This window comes from Carcharhinus amblyrhynchos, chromosome 1 (assembly GCF_965287045.1).
Source record: "Carcharhinus amblyrhynchos chromosome 1, sCarAmb.v2.hapA, whole genome shotgun sequence".
NCBI lineage: Eukaryota > Metazoa > Chordata > Chondrichthyes > Carcharhiniformes > Carcharhinidae > Carcharhinus > Carcharhinus amblyrhynchos.
In genome coordinates this window covers 163511866-163532600 of record NC_137324.1, presented here as the reverse complement: position 1 = coordinate 163532600, position 20735 = coordinate 163511866, and the positions used below count along the sequence as shown (strand labels likewise).

The 20735-nt window shown below is 42.0% G+C and overlaps 1 protein-coding gene across 4 annotated transcripts in view; it reads right to left on the bottom strand.

The window, feature by feature from the left end:
* Window positions 1–20735, bottom strand: part of LOC145346944 (serine/threonine-protein phosphatase 2A 55 kDa regulatory subunit B gamma isoform) — a 320021-nt gene that overhangs the window by 192284 nt on the left and 107002 nt on the right. For 2 of the 4 annotated variants that reach the window (XM_080194837.1, XM_080194833.1), the window contains exon 1: window positions 4490–5120. The exons of the other annotated variants lie outside the window; for them this stretch is intronic. Coding sequence is in view for 1 of the 2 variants with exons in the window: in XM_080194833.1 (XP_080050959.1) it covers window positions 4490–4559 (70 nt within the window). In the remaining variant the exon portion in view is untranslated. Of the gene's footprint in view, window positions 1–4489; window positions 5121–20735 lie in introns of those variants that run through there. 4 annotated transcript variants of the gene reach the window in all.

Here is a 20735-nt window from a genome sequence, read left to right as displayed (position 1 = left end):
CCGAGCAGAAACTGACAGCCAAGTTTCGCACACGAGGACAGCCTTGACCTGGATCTTGAGTTCATATCACACTATGTTTAACCCTCACCGTCTGGTCTGGGCTTGCAAAATCTTACTAACTGTCCTGGCTTGAGATAGTTCACACATCTTTAACCTTTGCTTATCTCTCTCTCTACTCACATTGTCTGTACCTATAAAACTTGATTACCTGTAAAGACTTGCAGTCCAACCATCGTCTTGCAATTGAGTTTGGGTCTATATAAGTCCTGTTTGTGAACCCAATTGCCCACTCGCCTAATGAAGGAGCAGCGCTCCAAAAGCTCATGAGACAAAACCTGTTGGACTTTTAACCTGTTATTGTGAGAATTCTTACTGCGCTTATCTCAATCCAACACCAGCATCTCCGCATCAGTGTTAATGTAAGCCTACTTGTGACTCATAAATACACATTAATAACAAAACCTTAAGTGTAAAACATGCTTCATCATTAAGAAAATTGGCAGGTCACACTGGGGAATCTGAATGAAAACATGCTTGTGTCAGGGAGGAAGTTTCCTCCCTGTTTATAGATGACTAAGGGGCTGGTCACCGATGGTAGGGTAAAGTGAATGAAGAATGGAGTCAGAGGAACAGAAAACTTGAAGGGGTGGGGGGGAGGGGGGTGCACAAGCTGCAGGGTTAGACAAGATCTTTTAATTCTTTAACAAATAACTATTTTGCACTAAGTGGTGACGGTTGCCCTTTTTACTTCATTTTGTTTGGCGGACAAACTTGAAGTATTGAAGTAAAATCCTGCCGAGATCTCTGTTGCTCGTTATAATGAGTATGTGTTACTTCTGGGTGAGAATATCATCATTGACAGGTTCTTGTTCTAGTCTGTGGCCAGTGGTGAAAACAACTTCCTGAGTAACTGCTCAAATGAAAGCTGAGAAAACCATAGCGCGGTTTACAAATAATATAGTACAGGATACACCGGCTCGGAACAAAAATATCAATGTAAAGTGTGTCACGGCAACATTATACAAGTCAAAGAGCATAAATTCACCGATATCTAACACTGCAGGACAGATTCTTCAACTCTGCATCCAACTGCTGTGGCTTGAGGTAGTCAGTTGTACAGAAAGAGTAAGTCACGCAAAAGAGTTAAATTCAACACCTATGTCAAATTAATAATTCAGCAAAACTGATCAACAATGGGACAGGAACTACAATAGCTTGTGCAATGCAGAAATTCATTACGAAGACTAATCCCCAAGACATCCATTTTTATCAGATGAATACGCTCCATTTACAGCATCTCAGGCTGGAAACTGAGATTACTCCTATCTGAATTCTGAAACCAATAACTCTGGTATTGAATTGGAAACATAGCATTAAAGCAGCAACTGCTGTTTATGGCCCAGTGCTGCAATCTGCAAAGGGCTACAACCAAAAAATGGCCAACTGCTTGTCTCGAAAACCACAATGTTTGCATTCTGGGATGAAAAGCCAGCTAAGAAGCAGGTAGCAACATATCAAAATGTGTCTCAATGACTTGGTAAGCTACTGATCAGAATACAGGGCATCTTTCCATTGTAACAGACAAGCAGTTATGATTCTCACTTCCAGTAAGGATAAAAAGGACAGCATTCCACTTCATAGAACGAATGCTGAGCATTGCTTTAGCCATTCCATGTATGCTTTATCAGCCATTGAAGGAAAACAAAACAGAAAATGGCTTTCAAAATTATACTGTGGCAAACAACAACATGAGCATTGCAGCTGAAACAGCCCGAAAATAAATAGATCACGACCATAAGCAACAGGAAAAAATACAAATAATACCAATTCTCAATCATTAATTGAGAGTTCGATCCACTGCAAGGCTGGAAAACTGATGTTACCTAGGCTAGAACAGAGCTTAAAACTTACCATTTACTTCCTATTGATAAAGCTAAACATATAACACTGCTCAAATTCACATCCATGTTCCATCTCCATTACTACAATGAGTCAACATCACACAGTAATTCTTGCACACTTAATTAAGCACAGCATTCTGAAAGGACCCATGTTGCAACTATTTAATCACAACACTGGTAGTGTTTTCCTCCATACACTCAAAAGACAGAAATTGAAGCATCTTCGTCCAAATTAAAAATCTTTAATTTAAAAAAAATCTGCAGTTCATTTCCAAGCAGAATTGTTTGCTTCTTATTATAGTTACAAAGGATAATGGATATTGATACGGCACGCTTAGACTAACTACATGTCAAGTTTATCCATGCCAGGTTGACTTCATTGTTAATCTTGTCTAACCCTGCAGCCTGTGCCTCCTCCCTCTCCACCCCTTCGAGTTCTCTCTTCCTCTGATTCCAGCCTGTTACACATTCTTCATTCACTCTATCCTACGCATCAGTGACCAGGCCTTTAGTCACCTATAAACCATGCCCTAGAACTACCTAAACGCTTCCACTTCTCTCTCTCCCCCACTCTCCTTCAAGCTCTTCTTAACTTCTATCACTTCTTCACTTCTATCCACTCTCTAATATATTTCCTCCTGTTTCTCTGCAATGCAGTGGCATACAATTCAGAATACATAGGTTAAGGATTTGATTATTGAGCAAGCAGGTAAACGCAATGCTCCTTTAAAGTGAGAAAAGTCACAGAGATATTAATAAATAATAAAAACAGCAATTTGTTTATTAACACAAAGAGTAGGTATGTCATCTGTTAAGACACCAGGCCTCAAAGCCAAATTAATGAAGGTTGCTTTCTTACAAAACTTGTGCTAGACTATGCCTCTTACTCCCAGCACAAGATTTAAAATGTCTTTTCAAATGGAGAGGCAGAAGGGCTTCTGTTCACTTTATTAACTTACCTTTCCCTCATACCACATGCTATTTTGTGTCTGAGACAACACTAGCAAGTGATTTTGCACCTCTGGTTTCAATCTTTCAGGCCGGCCACTGGGAGCTGGAAGGAAAGTTGGGTCCAAGTGTGACTGGAGGGGCTTCAATTTCTCTTTTCCTGCTCAAAAAGCACCCAGGCATTTCATCTCTTCACTGCGGTACAACTGAGATCAGAAACTTTCCATATATGAAACCATGACCAACATTCAGTGAAAGCAAGTGTGTCTCCATATACAGTACCACCACACACCACACCACTGCCTTTTGGGTCACTTCAAAATGATAAACATGCAGCATGTCCACAACAAATTTTCACCAAATCAAAAAAAAAAGCAACTCCTTGAACCCAGACAGAAAAAGCTGGAAAATCTCAGGAGATCTGTCAGCACTTGTGGAGAGAGAACAGAGGTACTGTTTCAAATCTGGATGAATCTTGACAAAAGGTTAGCTCTCTTCACAGATGCTGACAGGCCTGCTGAGATTTTCCAGCATTTTTCAGTTCATGTTTCAGATTCCAGAATCCATTTTTACCTTTGACCCACAACCAGCCCCTTTTGCAAGGCAACAATTTTACGTTTCAATGTTTCCTATCACTTCCTAGAATAAGCGACAAGCACCACACAAAAAAAAAGTCTCACATGGAAATGCAGCAGCCTTCAAAATCTCTACAAACAGTTCTCATGTTTGGCTGGAGGCAGTCCCCTTCCTGTGTGCAGAACCAACCAAAAGAAATAATGGTGCAATCAAAAGATGAAAGTGGAGAAGGAGCCTTCATGTAGACCAGAACATAGGCATTTGGAGATCTGAAGATTGAGAAATAAAATCTCTAGCATGTACATTTTATCACTGTGGAGGAACTGTTTCTAAAACTGTTTAAACAAAAACTGCTTAAAAAAACTGATTCTGTTTTTCAAAACAGAATGAGGGTGAGAATCATAGAATCCCTCCAGTGCAGAAGAAAACCATTCAGCCCATCGAGCCTGCACCGACAACAATCCCACCCAGGCCCTGTGCCTGTAACCTCACGTATTTACCTTACTTATTCACCGGATACCAATGGGGGAAATTTAGCATGGCCAAATCAACCTAACCCGCACATCTTGAGCATGGGAGGAAACCAGAGCACCCAGAGGAAACCCACACAGACACAGGGAGAACATGCAAACTTCACACAGTCATCCGAGGCCGGAATCATTGAACCCAGGTCCCTGGCACCGTGAGGCAGCAATGCTAACCACTGTGCCACCATGCTGCATCTCAAATGTTATATATATCTACAAACACCCTTTAACTGAATCAGGGAGGAAGCCAATGTTACTTCCAATCACTGATTGCTTTAAAGCGTTTTTTTGTGTTATATATCCAGTGCATGTGTAAAACCTTCACACTTGGGGGAACGTATTTGAAGATTAAAAACTGCTGACTCATTACTTCAAATCTGACCTGATCAGGTATTCGAGGCATGACTTCACTTAATTCTGCTGCGATTCTCCTAAGATTTCAGCAAAACACTTGCATGCATTCTAAAATCACTACCTGAAGTCAAGATGGGAAGGATGATTTTTTTTAAAAAATATATTATCTTTAAGAAACAATACCTTCTGTCACATAGTTATGGTCTCGGAGGAAGCTGTTGTTGATTTTTCGTGTATCAATGTCCTCGCCCATTGACAGCAAGATTAGTCGGCATGCCGATCCGCAGTGGACTAAAAGAAGCAGAACAGGTCGTCACAACAGCCGCATCCATACTCCCACTGCCTAGCAGAGGTGGAGGAAGGAGAGGGGTGTGGAGCACGGCATCATGTAGTTTAGTGATGCAACACAGCTTTACAAAAATAAAAAGGGGAAGAGAGAGAAGGGGGGAACAAACAGATAGGGAGAAAAAAAAAAGGGAGAAAAAATAAAAATACAACACTTGGGGGGAAAAAATATAATAGCTTCCACTAAAGTGAGTGTCCAGAAATAAAAAAAAAGAAAATCAAGCAAAAGGTGGCAGAATGAGGCTTGTCACAGTTACTGGATCACTTCTGCAGTTTTAGGTTTTTTTAAAAAAAAATAAGTCAATCCTTCAGCCAGGCACTGCTCAAATAAAACTCCCGTGCAGAATCAGCTCGGGTGCTGCAGCAGAATCTCAGAGCGGCTGGTGAGAAAGTGGAACGCCTGAGCGGTACTTGGAAGAGGAAAGTCCAGTGCTGCATGAGCAGCCTGTGGGAGGCTCACTGAAACAGGGGCTGGGTTGACTGGGGGTGACGGCTGCTTGCTTTGCCGCTACTGTCAGATATGTGCATGCTGCATCAGCGCTGGCTCCTCCCAGGCATCCTGTCAGCATCCAACCAGGTTAAGTCCGCATTTCTGGGAGATGAAATATGGCACTGCAGGTGATTAAAAAGGATCAGCCATCGCATTATAATTTGGTGGAATTCTTCAGCCCAGAGAGGGAAAAAAAACTCTTCGGTGCCAGTAGAATTTTTTTTTTGGGGGGGGGGGGGTTGAAAAGCCACAAGCATGTCAGTTACGACGGGAATATAGTGAATAAATCAATTTACGTTGGTGAGAGAGGGGGGGGGGACAATCGGTGGGGCACCCCTGCTTCAGTTACTAGTCTCTGTGTGAGGGTGATGCACAAACTATCGGCTTTGCTTTGGAGGATTTTGACAGTAAATCGGGCTAAAGCAGTTTGTTTAGTTCCCATTCAAACAGGGACCCAGATGTCCAGTAACATTTTTTTTTACAATTACCTACCTGGCGCTGAATTTTAGCATGTTATCACCAGTTAATGCCATTTTCTCTATGATGGCAAAAAATATTTGCATCAAGCAGCAAGGTAGAAAATTACACTTTGCTGCATTTTTCCCTATTCCTAAAATAACTAGAATGTATTGCAATGATCACTAACCTCATTTACAAGTTGATCTTGCTCTATCCCCTATTTGTATCTGCAACAGTATATTCTACACCTTCTTTCCTTCTCTCCTACGTATGTACAAATAGTATATTTTGTCTGTATAGCGCACAAGAAACAATACTGGTTTTGATTTATTATTGTCACATGTATTAGTATACAGTGAAAAATATTGTTTCTTGCACACCATACAGACAAAGCATACCATAAGGCAGGAAAGGAGAGAGTGCAGAATGTGTTACAGTCATAGCTAAGGTGTAGAGAAGGATCAACTTAATGCAAGGTAGGTCCATTCAACAGTCTGACAGCAGCAAGGAAGAAGCAGTTCTTGAGTCGGTTGTTACGTGACCTGAGACTTTTATATCTTTTCCCTGATGGAAGAGAGAATGTCCAGGACGCATGGGGTCCTTAATTATGCTGGCTGCTTTGGTGAGGTAGCGGCAAGTGTAGATAGAGTCAATGGATGGGAGGCTGGTTTGCGTGATGGATTGGGCTACATTCACGACCTTTTGTAATTTCTTGCAGTCTTGGGCAGAGCAGGAGCCATACCAAGCTGCAACAACCAGAAAGAATGCTTTCTATGGTGTATCTATAAAAATTGACAAGAGTCATAGCTAACATGCCAAATTTCCTTAATCTTCTGAGAAAGTAGAGACATTGGTGGGCTTTTTTAACTAAAGTGTCGGCATTGGGGGGGGAGACACCAGAACAGGTGATCTGGACACCTAAAAAAAATTGAAGCTCTCGACCATTTCTACTATGTTGATGTGGAAAGGGGCATGTTCTCCTTTACGCTTCCTGAATTCGATGACAATCACCTTCATTTTGTTGACATTGAGGGAGAGATTATTGTCGCTGCACCAGTTCACCAGATTCTCCATCTCCTTCCTGTACTCCATCTCTTCATTGTCTGAGATCCAGCCCACTATGGTAGTGTCATCAGCAAACTTGAAAATAGAGTTGGAGGGGAATTTGGCCACACAGTATAAGGAGTATAGTTGGGGGCTGAGAAAACAGCCTTGTGGGGCATCGGTATTGAGGATCATCGTGGAGATGTTGTTGCCTATCTTTACTGATTGTGGCCTGTGGGTTAGGAAGTTCAGGTTCTAGTCATAGAGGGATTGATACTTATTTTGAGATATAGTGAAAAGTGATAATAAATCAAGTTAGAGGGGAGGAAATCTTAAATTGATGTCACTGTACAGTTACCAGAGGTAGAATTACTCAGAACAGATTTCACCCATTAATTTCCTTCTAACTGGTTCTAAATTGGAGTGTAGCAGCCCAACAGATAAACGCAGACATATAGTCATTCAGTGCAAGTTATGCCACAAGCTATTTTTCAGTTACCTTACACTATTGTAGGACTGCCAATGGGAGATGTCTAGCACTTTAAGGCAATTTCCAACTTCACATGCCAAGAAGACAAGATGTCTTTTTTTAACATTTCCTTTTATAAATAAGCTCTTATGTCTGGTGTATTTACACAGCAGCTGAAAGTGTGGAGGATACTGACTACCACAAAATAGTAAGTCAATTATCACATATGTTTAATACAATGCATGGGATGAGGCAAGCTACATAAGAGAGAATGCACAGGAGCAACAAAGCAATCATGAAATGGAGCAAAAACAAAAAATGTTGGAAAATCTCAAACAGCCTTTGTGGAGACAGGAGAGATAACAGGCCAGGACTCTCTGATGTTGCCCGCAGCTGGGATTCTCCGGTACCACTGCACTGAGTGGCGATTTGGCTGAGTGCCAAACTGTCTGTTCTCGCTGGGCTGGCAGCAGCGGTGGGACACAAACGGCTGGAGAATTCCAGCCGCCGTTTCATGCCTGGATGATCCATCATCAATGCTCTCTAATGAAGAGTCAGCCAGATTCAAAATATTAGCTCTCCTCAGATGCCATCAGACCTGCTGAGCTTGTCCAATGTTGTGTGTTTTTGGTTCAGATTCCAGCACCCCGAGCAATTTGCTTTTACCGAATGCACAATTTCAAATCACACAACAATAGCTGTGTGTCTGTATAGATACAGATTCAACTGCATCTTTTGAATAAGTGGACATGAGCAGGATGGTGGCACAGTGGTTAGCACTGGTGCCTCACAGCACCAGGACCCGGGTTTGATTCCCGTTTTGAATGACTCTGTGGAGTTTGCATGTTCCCTCGTGCCTGCATGGGTTTTCTCCAGGGGTCTTCCCACAGTCCAAAATTGTGCAGATTGGCCATGTTAAATTGCCACTTAGTATCCCAAGATGTATAGGTGGAAGAACCATGGTGAAGATGTGGGTTTACGGGAATATGGTGCAAAGAGATCTAGGTGTCCTCGTTCATGAGTCACAGAAAATTAGCACGTAGATACAACAGATAAAAAAGGCTTATGGAATGTTGGCAGTTAAGGTTAAGGAAATACTGTTGCAACTATACAAGCCATTGGTGAGGCTGCACTTGGAGTATTGTGCACAGTTTTGGTCCCCTTATTTGAGGAAAGATGTAGTGGCATTGGAGGCAGTTCAGAGGAGGTTCATTAGATTGGTTCCAGAAATGAGGAGTTTGTCATATGAAGAGGGATTGAACAGTTTATGCCTATACTCTTGAAAATTTCGAAGAGCGAGGGGAGATCAAATTGAGGTATACATGATAAAAGGTATGAATAAAAGTAGCCGTGGAGTGGATGCTTCCTGTTGTGGGACATTCTCAGATCAGAAGTCATAGTGTTAGGATAAGGGGTAGCAAATTTAAAACACAGTTCAGGAGAAACTACTTCTCACAAAGGATTGTGAATCTGTGGAATTCGCTACCCCAAAGTGTGGTGGATGCTAGGACAGCGAGTAAATTTGAGGAGTTAGGCAGATTTTTAACTGGTAATGGGTTAAAGGTTTATGGGAAGAAGGCAGGAAAATAGGGACGAGGAGCATATCAGTCATGATCGAATGGTGGAGTGGACTCGATGGGCCAAATGGTCTAATTCTGTTCCTATATTTTATGACCTTGTTTGGTGGAGAAAAGGACCTGGGTTAGATCTCTGTCGGGGAGAGTTGGTGCAGACTCGATAGGCCAAATGGCCTCCTTCTGCACTGTAAAGATTCTAAGATATATTTAAAAAACAGTAATCTTCAGGGCTATGGAAAAAATGTCGGACTAATTGGATCAAAGAACCAACCTAGACATAATAGGAAAAATGGCCTCCTCCCATGCCACCATTTGATGAATTGACCTCATTTTTCTACGCTAATCTATTTTCCCTACTTGAGCCTCAGCAGCTAATTTGGAAATGGAAAAAATATTGCAAGATTTTGTGATGGCAATGAGAGTGCAATTGTTAGTGTTTGCCATCATCCTGCCATGGAAATTGGCAGCAACTTCAGGAGTCTGTACACTGACAGAATAACACAGATTCAAACATTGCTTTCAGTGAGTCACCACTTATCCAAGAATCAACAGGGCTGCATCGCAGAACTGACTCAGTCCATTATCAATACATTTGTTTACCAGTGCCAATATGTATCCCTCGGGCAACATCACAAGACACAGATTACCTGCTTGTGGGAGTTTACTGTGTGTAAATTGGTTGCCACATTTTTTACATGTCAACCTTGACTCTGCTTTGGAAATGCTTCATTGGCTGTGAAGAGCTTTCAGATATCCAGCCACTGTGAATAACACTGTATATTTCTTCCATGTTGCTTGGACAGACTGAATAAACTCAGTGCCAGCCCAAGTGCTGGGTGGGCCAGTTGTTCACTGGTGGCACATGTGTCTATTTTATGAGCTGACATCTGACCCATAAGTATCCCAGCATGTTAAAGCGTAAAAATATGCTGTCTGCGCGATCATTCATCTCCACATGGTTCTGTCAACTCTTTTGCCTCCCACTGCCCAACTCACTTTTAAAATGATTCTTGGATCTTGCTTTGACAGCACAGAATTCCATTTCTGTTCCACCATTGCCTGAACATCTCCTATATCTAGGTTCTCCTTTACATCTCACCACCTGAAGTGAGTGCACCCTAATTACAATTGCCTGGCCAGTGAAATAATCCATTAGTACTTAATTATTGTAACCCTCCATTGCCTTGAGGGCTTTAGTCACGTCATCCATTTAACTATGGCTTTGCTCAATAAAGATACAAAAGAAACCCTGTATTGCCATAATTATGTATTTGCAAATGACAAAGACTAAAGAAATTAGATTGCTTTCAAAGATCAAGTTGCATTGAAAGCTATGAACAAAGTTCAAAATCTTCAATTGCTTCAACTCTGATCTTACAGATCATGATATCACTAATGCTCTTTCTAAATTACCGAGCTGCTTCCAACTAGAACTGCCTCATTAATTGAGTCAGCTTCTGCTAGCACAGAGTTGGTCTGTGTGCGCTGATTCAGCAGCCTCCTAATATCTTGGCACTCAGCTTCACAAATTGACTTCTGAAGCTTGACCACTCAATTATTGCCAAGCCACATTCGTAATTTGCAAAAATTGGTCTTTGAAAGTATTTCGTGAATTCAACATTTTGCTTCAAGAAGGTAACAAAGTGGTTATGTCCGTGCAACACGGCTTCTGGGAAATGCAGATTGGATCGAAATGAAGCACTTATCCAGATTGCTCGAGACAACAGAGGTTGTTAAAAAGATTCCGGTTACCATTTGCACAAAATGCTGGAATGTTCCATCAGCTGGGGTTAGTTTCCAGAATTCCTCATTTTGAAGGGTAGCAGTCCATCCGATTGGCAGCAATCATTCCCAAACAAAAGCTAGGAAAGAGTTCGAGATTTTTCATCCATCCAGGAACAAATAAGATAGATATCGGGGTCAAGTTTCCACAGAAATCAGGAAAACCAATGTAAATGAATGATCAAGGAATTTTATGTGCCAGTTTCAAACAGCATCAAGTTTCTGCGTGTTTTTGTGCGTTCAAAGCACATTGGGCTGAGTCTCCCAAGGAATGGCAATCACCATCAGATTGTTACTCTGTTCCCATTTTCTTACCTTTTGCTGGAGTTCCACATTTCCCTCCCTGGAATTCTGAAGCAGGCCTCCTGAGAAATGTGGAGTGTGCCCACTCCTGGAATTCTTCTCCTGTAATACAGGAGAGACCAAGGCACATCCTTTTTTTTTTCCCTGAATCTGACTGAGTAGGGTCCCATTCGTAGACATGCAGGGTAGAATAGGTGTAGGGCGATGTGGCGGCGCGGGCTCGTTGGGCCGAAGGGCCTGTTTCCCGTGCTGGGTTGTTCTTTGTTCTTTTATCCCTTTCTGCATCATTAGCTGTCATACAGCAATAATGTTTAAATGTCCTTTTGTTTAGATGCTGTGCTCACCAACGATGGAGAGAAAGGTAAGTGTTTGGGGAGTAGGGTGGGTTGCAGGGGCATGGTCAATTCAGGGGATAAATCGGTTTGGAAGGGTAGTTGGGAATGGTGATGTTTAAATCGGGTAGTTGAGAGAGGAAATCAGTTCAGAAGAGTAGTCAGTTGGGCAGGGGGAGGGGGTTTTGTGGCAGGGAGGGAGAGAGGGGAGGGATAATCAGGAGGTCCAGTGGAGACTTCAGTCATTCGAGAGTTAAGTTGGATAATCTTTCTAATTTAACCTGGGTAATCAATTATTCTAAGTCTTCAACTGCAACGAGGGCTTTGGAATGTTCCAGTTTAGAGGGAGATGCCCAATGGAAGTTGAAACTTCCCAGACAATTCCCATGTAGTCAGTACATGGAGACTTCTAAGGTGTCCCTCACCACTTTGCATCTGGAGACAGGAATTGCTAGGTCATTATGCCAGATGCAGTCAGCTTTCAAAAACTAGCTACAACTCTCCCCTACTGGAATTACTCAACTTAGCAAATTCCTACAAATCACATTGATTCTCCACCTTGAGGGGACTATTAATATTAGGCTTTTTTGTCACGACTGCACGAATAGGCAAACAAATCTCAAGTTTAATAGTAAATGTTATTTAACTTACTGAGAAACTGGCTGGCGAACATCAAAATGAGTAAATTGCTCTGTATCATTTCTTTTCTTAAAATGTAATTTTCAGTGATTTGAATCAGGTCTCTCTGGTAACATGCAAGATGGAAATTCTAGTGCTTATTTTTCTTGGACTCATTTCCAGCGGTATTAGTAAAACAGTGCGAGCTTACTGCTTTTAAATAAATCAAGGAATGTTTTGTATGCATGTAAGAACTAAATCAGTTACCTTCTGTTCTGCTGTCGGATTGTGTTTGCTCATGGAAGATTGTGGCGACATGCAGATACCTTGAAACATAAACTTACCCAGAACTTTCCTCTGGAAATGCAGCGAAATCTCAAGTACCATTTGCATCCGAATTGCTGATGTGCCAAAGGCACAATCTCTATCCTTAGTGTACAAGATCTACTAAGGAAGCATGACCCAAAGAGAAAAGGTGGCTGTTTAGGAATTTGGTGAGGCCACAGATGGAGTACTGTGTGTAGTTCTGATCGCCACATTATATGAAGGACATGAGAGCATTGGAAGGGGTGCAGATGAGATTCACCAGGATGTTGCTTGGGGTGGAAAGAACAGTTAAATTATGAAGAGAGGTTGGATAGGCTTGAGTTGTTTTCTCTGGTGCAGAGAAGACTAAGGAGCGTCCTGATTGAGGTGTTCCTGATTATAAAGGGGCACGGACAGGGAGCAGCTGCTCCCTTTAGTTAAAGGGTCAGTTACAAGGGGACACAAGTTAAAAGTGAGAGGTAGGAGGGTGATTTGAGGAAAAGCTCTTTTACTGAGAGGGTGGTGATGGTCTAGAATGCACTTATCTGGGAAGGTGGTGAAGTGGGATGCTTTACATTCTTTAAAAAGTATCTGGACGAGTACTTGGCAATGCTATAACATTCAAGGCTATGGGCCAAGTGCCAGCAAGTGAGATTAGGTGGGCAGGTCAAGGCCTTTCGTGCTTCGGTGCAGACTCGATGGGCAGAAGGGCCTCTTCTGCACTGTAGGATTCTGTGATTCTTTAAGCTTGGTGCTTGTTAGGAATTAGATTTATTCCTCTAAAAAGAGCAAAGTACTATTATAACGTTTCAGATGTAGAAAATAACAACGTTGTAATTCATTGTAAAAGTCTTGTTCCTTAACCCACATAAAACATAGCACAGCAAGTTGATTCATAATCTGGTCTTTAACGCATTAGACTGCCTTTGAGAAGATTTGAACAGTGCACTTGATGTCACATATGAGATGATGGTATGTAGTTCAGATAACAAGGTATTGCCATTGTTACAACCCCCATCATGCTAGTGTATGACTAAATAGTAGTTAATAAAGATAAATTTCTGTTCTTAAGAGTATGACACTTGTTTATATCCAATTATTTTGGACCAAGAAAATAATCGACGGCAGATCCAAACTGAAACAATCCACGTTGGGCAAGGATACATGAATATGGTAGTTAAAGTACCAAACAAAATCACCCCAGTGAATGGCCACATGGGTGAAAGTATGTTCCCTGCACCCCCAGCACATGGTGTGGGGATAACCTATAAAAGGGAGAAGGACAGCAAATCCTGCGACAAATGTCAGACACGTTTAAGAAAATAAACATGGAAGTGAAGGGCCATGACCTCTAACATGCTTTATGGATTGCCTCTCCGTGCTGGTACCATGGGGGATTTGCTGCCACAAGAGTGAACCATGCAAAACTGCAGGATTCCATGCTTTACAGTGCCCTTCAACCTTGCATTGTAACATTTTCCCTCTTGCACATTTGTAAATTAATGTCATAACTTGTACTTTGAGTATGGAGTAGATGCAACCTAGTGCCATTTATTATTTCTAACGAAAAAAAATAGCGCTCAGGGGAAAAGGAGATTACAAGGTTACTGCTCATTCTGCCAGAATTAAATTAAGCTTTGAAATACTTTCTATGGTTTTCAGGTCTGAAACATAAATTCTGCAGTGGAGACAGTCATACAGATTGTTTTATTTTAGCATCTATGTACTGGGTAGCATAGCTTATGGGCAAGTCTAACTCTTAAACGCTGATTATCTACCTGTAAATTAGATACTCACTCAATTGCACCACAATAAGTGGAACTGTTAAAGCATATAACAGAAATGGCAGAAATCAAAGCAACCTGCGATTATCACTGAGAAGGTTTGTCCCTTAGAGGTATCCTATTGAGATACCTAATTATGAGCATATAATTAAAAAAATACAATTAAGAATCTTAAAAAAATCCTTGCAGCACGAGCAATCACAGTAGCAGCCTGCCTGTAGAGTACTAAAACAAAAGTGATACCAAATTAAAGTAATATTTAATAGTAAGCTCACCTTTATCATCTCATTTTTCAAAAGCAAATGGAAATGTTCTATAAGCAATATATGCGCAAGCCTTTACCCCAAGTTAACATGTGGTTTCAAAAATCTAATCAAATTGACTTCAGAGCAGAATATAATCAAAACTAAAAATTTTAAAAAGTTGATTTGTAGGGAGGCACTGGTATTGTCACCGGACTAATAATCCAGAGACTCAGGATAATGCCCTGGGGACCCATGTTCGAATCCTGCCACAGCAGATGGCGAAATCTGAATTCAATAAAAACCTGGAATCAAAAGCCTAATGGTGACCATGAAACCATCACCTATTGTCGTTAAAAGCCCCTCTGGTTCCCTAATGTCCTCTAGGGAAGGAAATCTGCCACCCTTGCCTGGTCTGGCCCGCATGTGACTACAGACTCACAGCAATGTGGCTGACTCTCAACTGCCCTCCTAAGTGGCCTTACAAGCCACTCAGTTCAAGGGCAATTAGAGATGGGCATAGAGATTTGCCAGTAATGCCCATGTCCCATTAAAAAATAAAATGACCTGCCCACTAATGTAAATCTAAATTATTAACGTGTTCAACTCATCCTATCACAGGAACTAAAATAAATGATTAATCAGCTTCCTCATCGTGCATTCCACTGCTTTCAAAGTGAGTACAATCTTGTGTACAGAACAATTTTTTTTTTGTTTAATATTATACAAGATAAAGGCCCAGGTTTTTGGGTATGTACTTGCACCACACAGTGTGGACATGAGCCAGCAGTTGGTCGACCAAACCTAGTGAGGTCAAAATGGGGGTCCCAACTTTGCATTGTGGGGGAAACAAAGTCACTGACAGTGATTTGGCCAATAAATGGACAAAGGACAGGCTTGCCATCCAACTAGCTCCCCATATCCTCATAGAATCTTTGACTCCCTACAGTGCAGTGCACTATGGATGGTGGGCAGGCTCGTGAAGCTGGAAGGTCAATAGGCAGCACTCCAACACTGGGGGGGAGGGAGAGAGGGGAAGAGAGAGAGAAAGAAAATGAATCCCTCCACATTGAGGCACGGCCTCGCTAACTTATTAGAGGGGGTGTGGGGGCAGTGTTTGGGGAAGGTGGGGTGCCGCCAAGCAGCTGGCCTAATCTCCAACGGCTCGGGAAGAGACCATGGGACAACTGCAAAACACCAGCAAGCTTCTGACAATAGACCTTAAAATGCCCTTTAAAATAGCCTTAATTGGCTACCCGCAGGCGAGAGCTGAACCACTCCCTTCCTCCCATCCTGCCAGGAAAATAGTTTGGGGGCGTGCTGGTGTCAGCAACCCAGCACGTCAGCCCATGTCACAAATATTTGCTCCTGCCAACCTCTGCATTTACCCGCCTTGAGCCAAATAATCCTGCTCAAGGTTTCTCTCCAGTTAATTTCTCTTGCTCAAGGCAATATATTGGACCTCAAGTGCGGATGGGGAGGGAAGGGGGAGCAGTGTGTATTCTCAAACACTTTTCAATGAATCCTTACTTCAATGTGTAAGTGTTTATTTGTCAGATGAGAATATGTGATGGTACCTTCAATGTTTCCCATTGTTAAATAGATTTCCAACATTTCTGTCTGCATTAGAGTTAGGAGTTAACCCTAATGGATCTAGTGATTGCTCACTCTGACACAATGCCAGAAGACAGCATCACTTAGGGACCTCAATCCTAACAAGGATCATCACAGAATGCTACAGTTCAGAAGAGGTCTGAAATATGACTGGCCCTGACCTGCCTATCTAATCCCACCTGCCAGCACTTAGCCCATAGTTTTGAATGTTCTGGCATGCCAAGTACTCATTAAGGTATGTTTTAAAAGCTGTGAGGCCTGCACCACCCTCCCAGGAATAGAATCATCACCAACAGAAACTGAACTGAAGGGGAAGATGAGGCACAAAGCAGCAAGACTCCAGAGGCGTGCACCGTGCATAAAAAGGGTGAGACTTTCAACTAAAGAGCATGACCACTGCTGCCATCTGTAACCAGGAATCAGAACTGTGTTTGGAAAAAAGAGAAGAAAAACTGAGGTGTGATATCACAGGGAAGCATAAGCGATTGGCTGGTGAGTATTTCTTACTTATCTTGGCTAAGCTAGGGAATTTCAATATGGGTGAGTAGAACATATATTGAAGTACTAAGAAAATAAGCACATGCAGGACTAGAGGCAATAAAACAAAATGAACAAAAAAGTTAGTTAAAAATATAGTCAAGGTGGCAGGGCACTTGTGGGACTTCCTGCCTACCAGTGTAACCCACAGCAAACATGTCTGCAGTGAGTATCTGCAGCTCGAGGTACTCAACTCGGAGTGAATGAGGTGGAGCCCCAGCTGCGGATATTGGAGGGGCTAAGGGGTTGTTGGGGTGGGGGGGGGGGGGGGGGGGGGCAGTATGGGGGTAGAGATACTTGGACACTGTTATAGAAGGCAGTCACACCCCTTGAAATCCCATGGTTGACTCGTAAATGCCCACTGAAATAGCTGAGAAAGCCACACAGTTCAAGGGCAATTAATGGGTAGGCAACAAATGTCGGCCCTGCCAGCGAGGCCCACATCCCCATCACACAATAAATAAAAGGAGATAAAGAATCTTTCAACCTGCTATTATTCTTGTTTCAATCAGCTTCATGTTAAAAGAGCAGCTTTGTAGGATTAACAGACAAAAGGATTAATTTTGGGAACTCAACTGAATATTTACACTAGCATCATTCTTAATTGTGCTCTAGCTAATGACAAGTTAGCTGGAAATATTAAATTCCTGCTAGGAGTGTAAACAACTTGTGCATGTTAGAGAAACATCTCCAGTATATAAAACTTTTAACAGCAAAATTTAATATTGCAATGTCCAAATTCTGTTCAATTCTGCGACAACATCCAGTCTATTTACTGTTTAAAATAATCTTTTTCATTCAGATGATCGACCGACTATGCATTTAACAGTTCTTTCCAATATTAGACTACAGCTTTTTCATTTGTAACAAGAGACCTGCATCGAAAAAAAAAGCTCTGTTCCGATCGGCATCTGTATTTACATCATAGGAGCAAATCCCATGTGGACAGTGCACTAGCTTACACAGCAGAAAACTGAGTGTACCCAGGTGCTGAAAAGAAACTAGCTATGAATATTTGCCCCCAACTGTCTTGATGATAAACTTCAACTTCCATCAGACTTTGTTGAGAAAAAGCCCTCAGGCACCACTTCTGTCCCTGCATATTAATTAACAACTGTTAACACTACATAAGTATTGGCCACAAACGTTTATTAGGACGTGGTGACACCACTTAAACTCCAGTGATAACCTGAGCTTTCTGTCTCCCTTCAGGTTTATGAAAATGTTTTAATTTAGCATTTTTTAAAAAATATTTTGTATGTCTGTGTGGAGTTTGCTCTTTCTCATATGGGTTTCCTCCGGGTGCTCCGATTTCCTCCCACAATCCAAGGTGTGCAGGTTAGGTTGATTGGCCATGCTAAATTGCCCCTTAGGTGTCAGAGGTGGACTAGCTGGAGTAAATAGAGTTACAGTGATAGGGCTTGGGTGGGATTGTGGTTGGTGCAGACTCAATGGGCCAAATGGCCTCCTTCTGCATTGTAGGAATTCTGAAAAGATTTAGAAAGTAAAAAGCCAAATATTTTTATGAAAATACGTTTATACCTGAACATTCTTACATGGATCATTGGTTTTAATCAGAATTAAGAAAGCAGTGCTCTATCAGGGAACATACAAATGGCATGGGAAAAACCTGAAATAAATAAAACACTTACCCTCAAAGCTACAAGTCAACACTTTCTCCAAATTCTTGAATTAGCATCTATAATGCAGCATTCTCACACTCCATTTTCTCACTCCATTCAATGCTGCTGGTTGGCAAAGCTATCTAATTCTGTGCCCTGTAACTGATCTACTCGCCACTACTGTGTTATACTTTGAATGCAAAGCAAGCAGTTACTAAGGAAGTGACAGCGAAATAAAGAATAAAGGGACAAGACAGCGAGAGGAAACCAATTTCATTTCGAGAAGCGCTTTAATAACAGTGCCACTTAAAAATATAAATAATCACGGGATTTTTTTAAAAATGAGGCTACTGGGAAAATCCCCTAGTCGTCACACTCCAGCAGCGCCTGTTTGGGTACACGGAGGGAAAATTTAGCATGGCCAATGCGCCTAACCAGCACGTCTTTCAGACTGTGGGAGGAAACAAGAGCGCACCGACAGGAAACCCACACTGACATGGGGGCGAATGTGCAGACTCTCAAACAGCAATCCAAGCTGGGAATTGAATCCAGATCCCTAACACAGAGGCAGCAGTGCAAACCACTATGCCACCATGCTGCCCCTAATCCCCTTCCTTTCTTGAACACCAGCTAGAACCCAATTAAGCATCATTTTATTTTAAAATTCATTATAAAATCATTATTTTGTTTACATGCTGTTTTTAAATTCTTATAACTTTGGTGGTACCATATTCTGATTAGTTGTTTTTTGAGCTTTCAAGTTGGTTTCTCAAGCAAACTTTAAATGCATATAAGTAAGGCCCTGCAAATTTTTCTACCCTCACCATGCATGTTTTTTTATAATTGAAAGGATAGGCACAATGGGAAAACAAAATCATAATGTTTAATTGGAAATGATCACAGACAAATTCAATTGAAGCAAAAAGCACTTTATAAGCTGAAAGAATTTAATTCACAGGAGAATAGTGACAAATGTCACAAGAAACAGAATGAGACAAAAGCATCCATTAGAATGATTAAGAGATCTCTGGAAAAGTTACACAGGCATTGTTAATAGGGAAAACTCATGGAACTCTCTCAGGAGTCAGAAGAGAATCAAAGATGAGATAGGACAACTGAAAGGCATTTTAGGGCAGACAAATAGATTTTCAGGTTTTAGCTCAGTTGTTAAATGATTATTTTGCCTCAGTCTAAACTCAGATCCTCATATTCAGGCATGCAATGCCCTGCATTAAGCAGCATTATTAATGTTAAAATGGCCAGAGGTGTCACCTTGGATAGAATAGGAAATCTCAAAATTAGGTGGGACTCCAGGTCCAGATGGCATCCACCCAAGGGTGCTATTCATCCAACAACAACAACCACATCTATTTATCACCTTTAACATTATGAAGCATCACAAAGAATAACACAGGAGCAATAGTACACAGAAATTTTAGAGCCATGAAGATATATCAGGGAAGAAAAGTTTGGTCAGAGGTAGATTAAGGAGTGTCTTAAAGAAAGGGAGAGAGGTAAAGGATGGAGAGGCTTAGGAAGCAAAATCAGAGTTTGGAGCCTGCATAGCTGAAGGCAGAGGGGGTGATCTTGAACCTGCATCCGCTGTTTTTACCAATATTGGTAGCAACTTCAAGATTCAGAAGTTGCAGTTCTCTCTGGCAGGATTTTGGATTTTTCTGATTCCTCATTGGCGATGTCACCACATTTACACCCATAATGGGTGTGAACCCACTTCACATTCATTGAATATATTCAACTGCTATTATCCCACCCCCTCACCAGATATTGACATGACTGTGGTTTATAACAGGTTCATCCAGGTGTGAACCTGTCGTGGGTGTCTCCCAAGGGACGTAAATGCAAGTATTGCCCCCAGGGGAGAGGAAAATATCAGGGCAGTGCCCTGGCAATGCCTCCTGGCATAGATTGGCACAATGTCCACATTAAACTGACAGTGCCAACCTGTGCCAAGGAGCGGGGTGGCAGTGAGAGCCTCAGAGGGAGGGGGGGGGGGGTAGATTTGTGGTGGGCTGGGGAAAATTCTATACGCGTTATGATTGGGGCATCTTTTACTGATGGTGCCCCAGTCTCTGTGCAGCTGAGTTTTTGCTGGCATGTTTCTGCCTCGCCCCACAATATGATGGCATGAAACACACCCACTGGATTTTTTTTTGGCAGAGCGTGGCCTTCAAATGTACCCAACACTCGTGCCAGCAGCAAATACCTGTGCGTTTTCCTTGTCGACAAAGGCCCAAGTCTGCCAGTCATTTTCGATGTTACAACAAATACACAAACTTTGGTTTGACATTGTGTGGTCAGGAGTCATGGAGATAATTTTACTCAATTGAAGAGTGCAGCTTGGATCAGTTCTACTGCCAGATTCTGGAGAGAAAACTAAACTTGTTTCTCTGGAGAGAAACATACCAGTTTTCTCACCAGAAACAACCACTCTTTGGTAAGATTTAGGCAGGGGTCACCAATGACAGAGTTATTAAATCCAGGGAACTCCATAAGCCAGGTTTAGAGGAGTGTAGATAGTCAGGTAGGTTATCGGGCTGGAAGACGTGACAAAGAAAAGGAGTGGCAAGACATCACAAGGATTTGAAAACAAGGGCAAGAATATTAAAATCAAGACATGGCTTAGCTGGGAGCCAATGTAGGGCAGTGAGCCCAGGGCAAACGGGACTTGGTGCAAGCACGCTGGATGACCTCAAGTGTATGGGCCAGATAATGGGAGGGTGATCAGGAGATGGGAAATAGGACAGGTGCCCATTTCTTCACGGGCAGCACAGTGGTTGGCTGCCTCACAACGCCTGGCACCTGGGTTCAATTCCCAGCTTGGATCACCATTTGTGTGGAGTTTGTACATTCTCCCCATGTCTGCTTAGGCTTCTTCCAGGTGCTC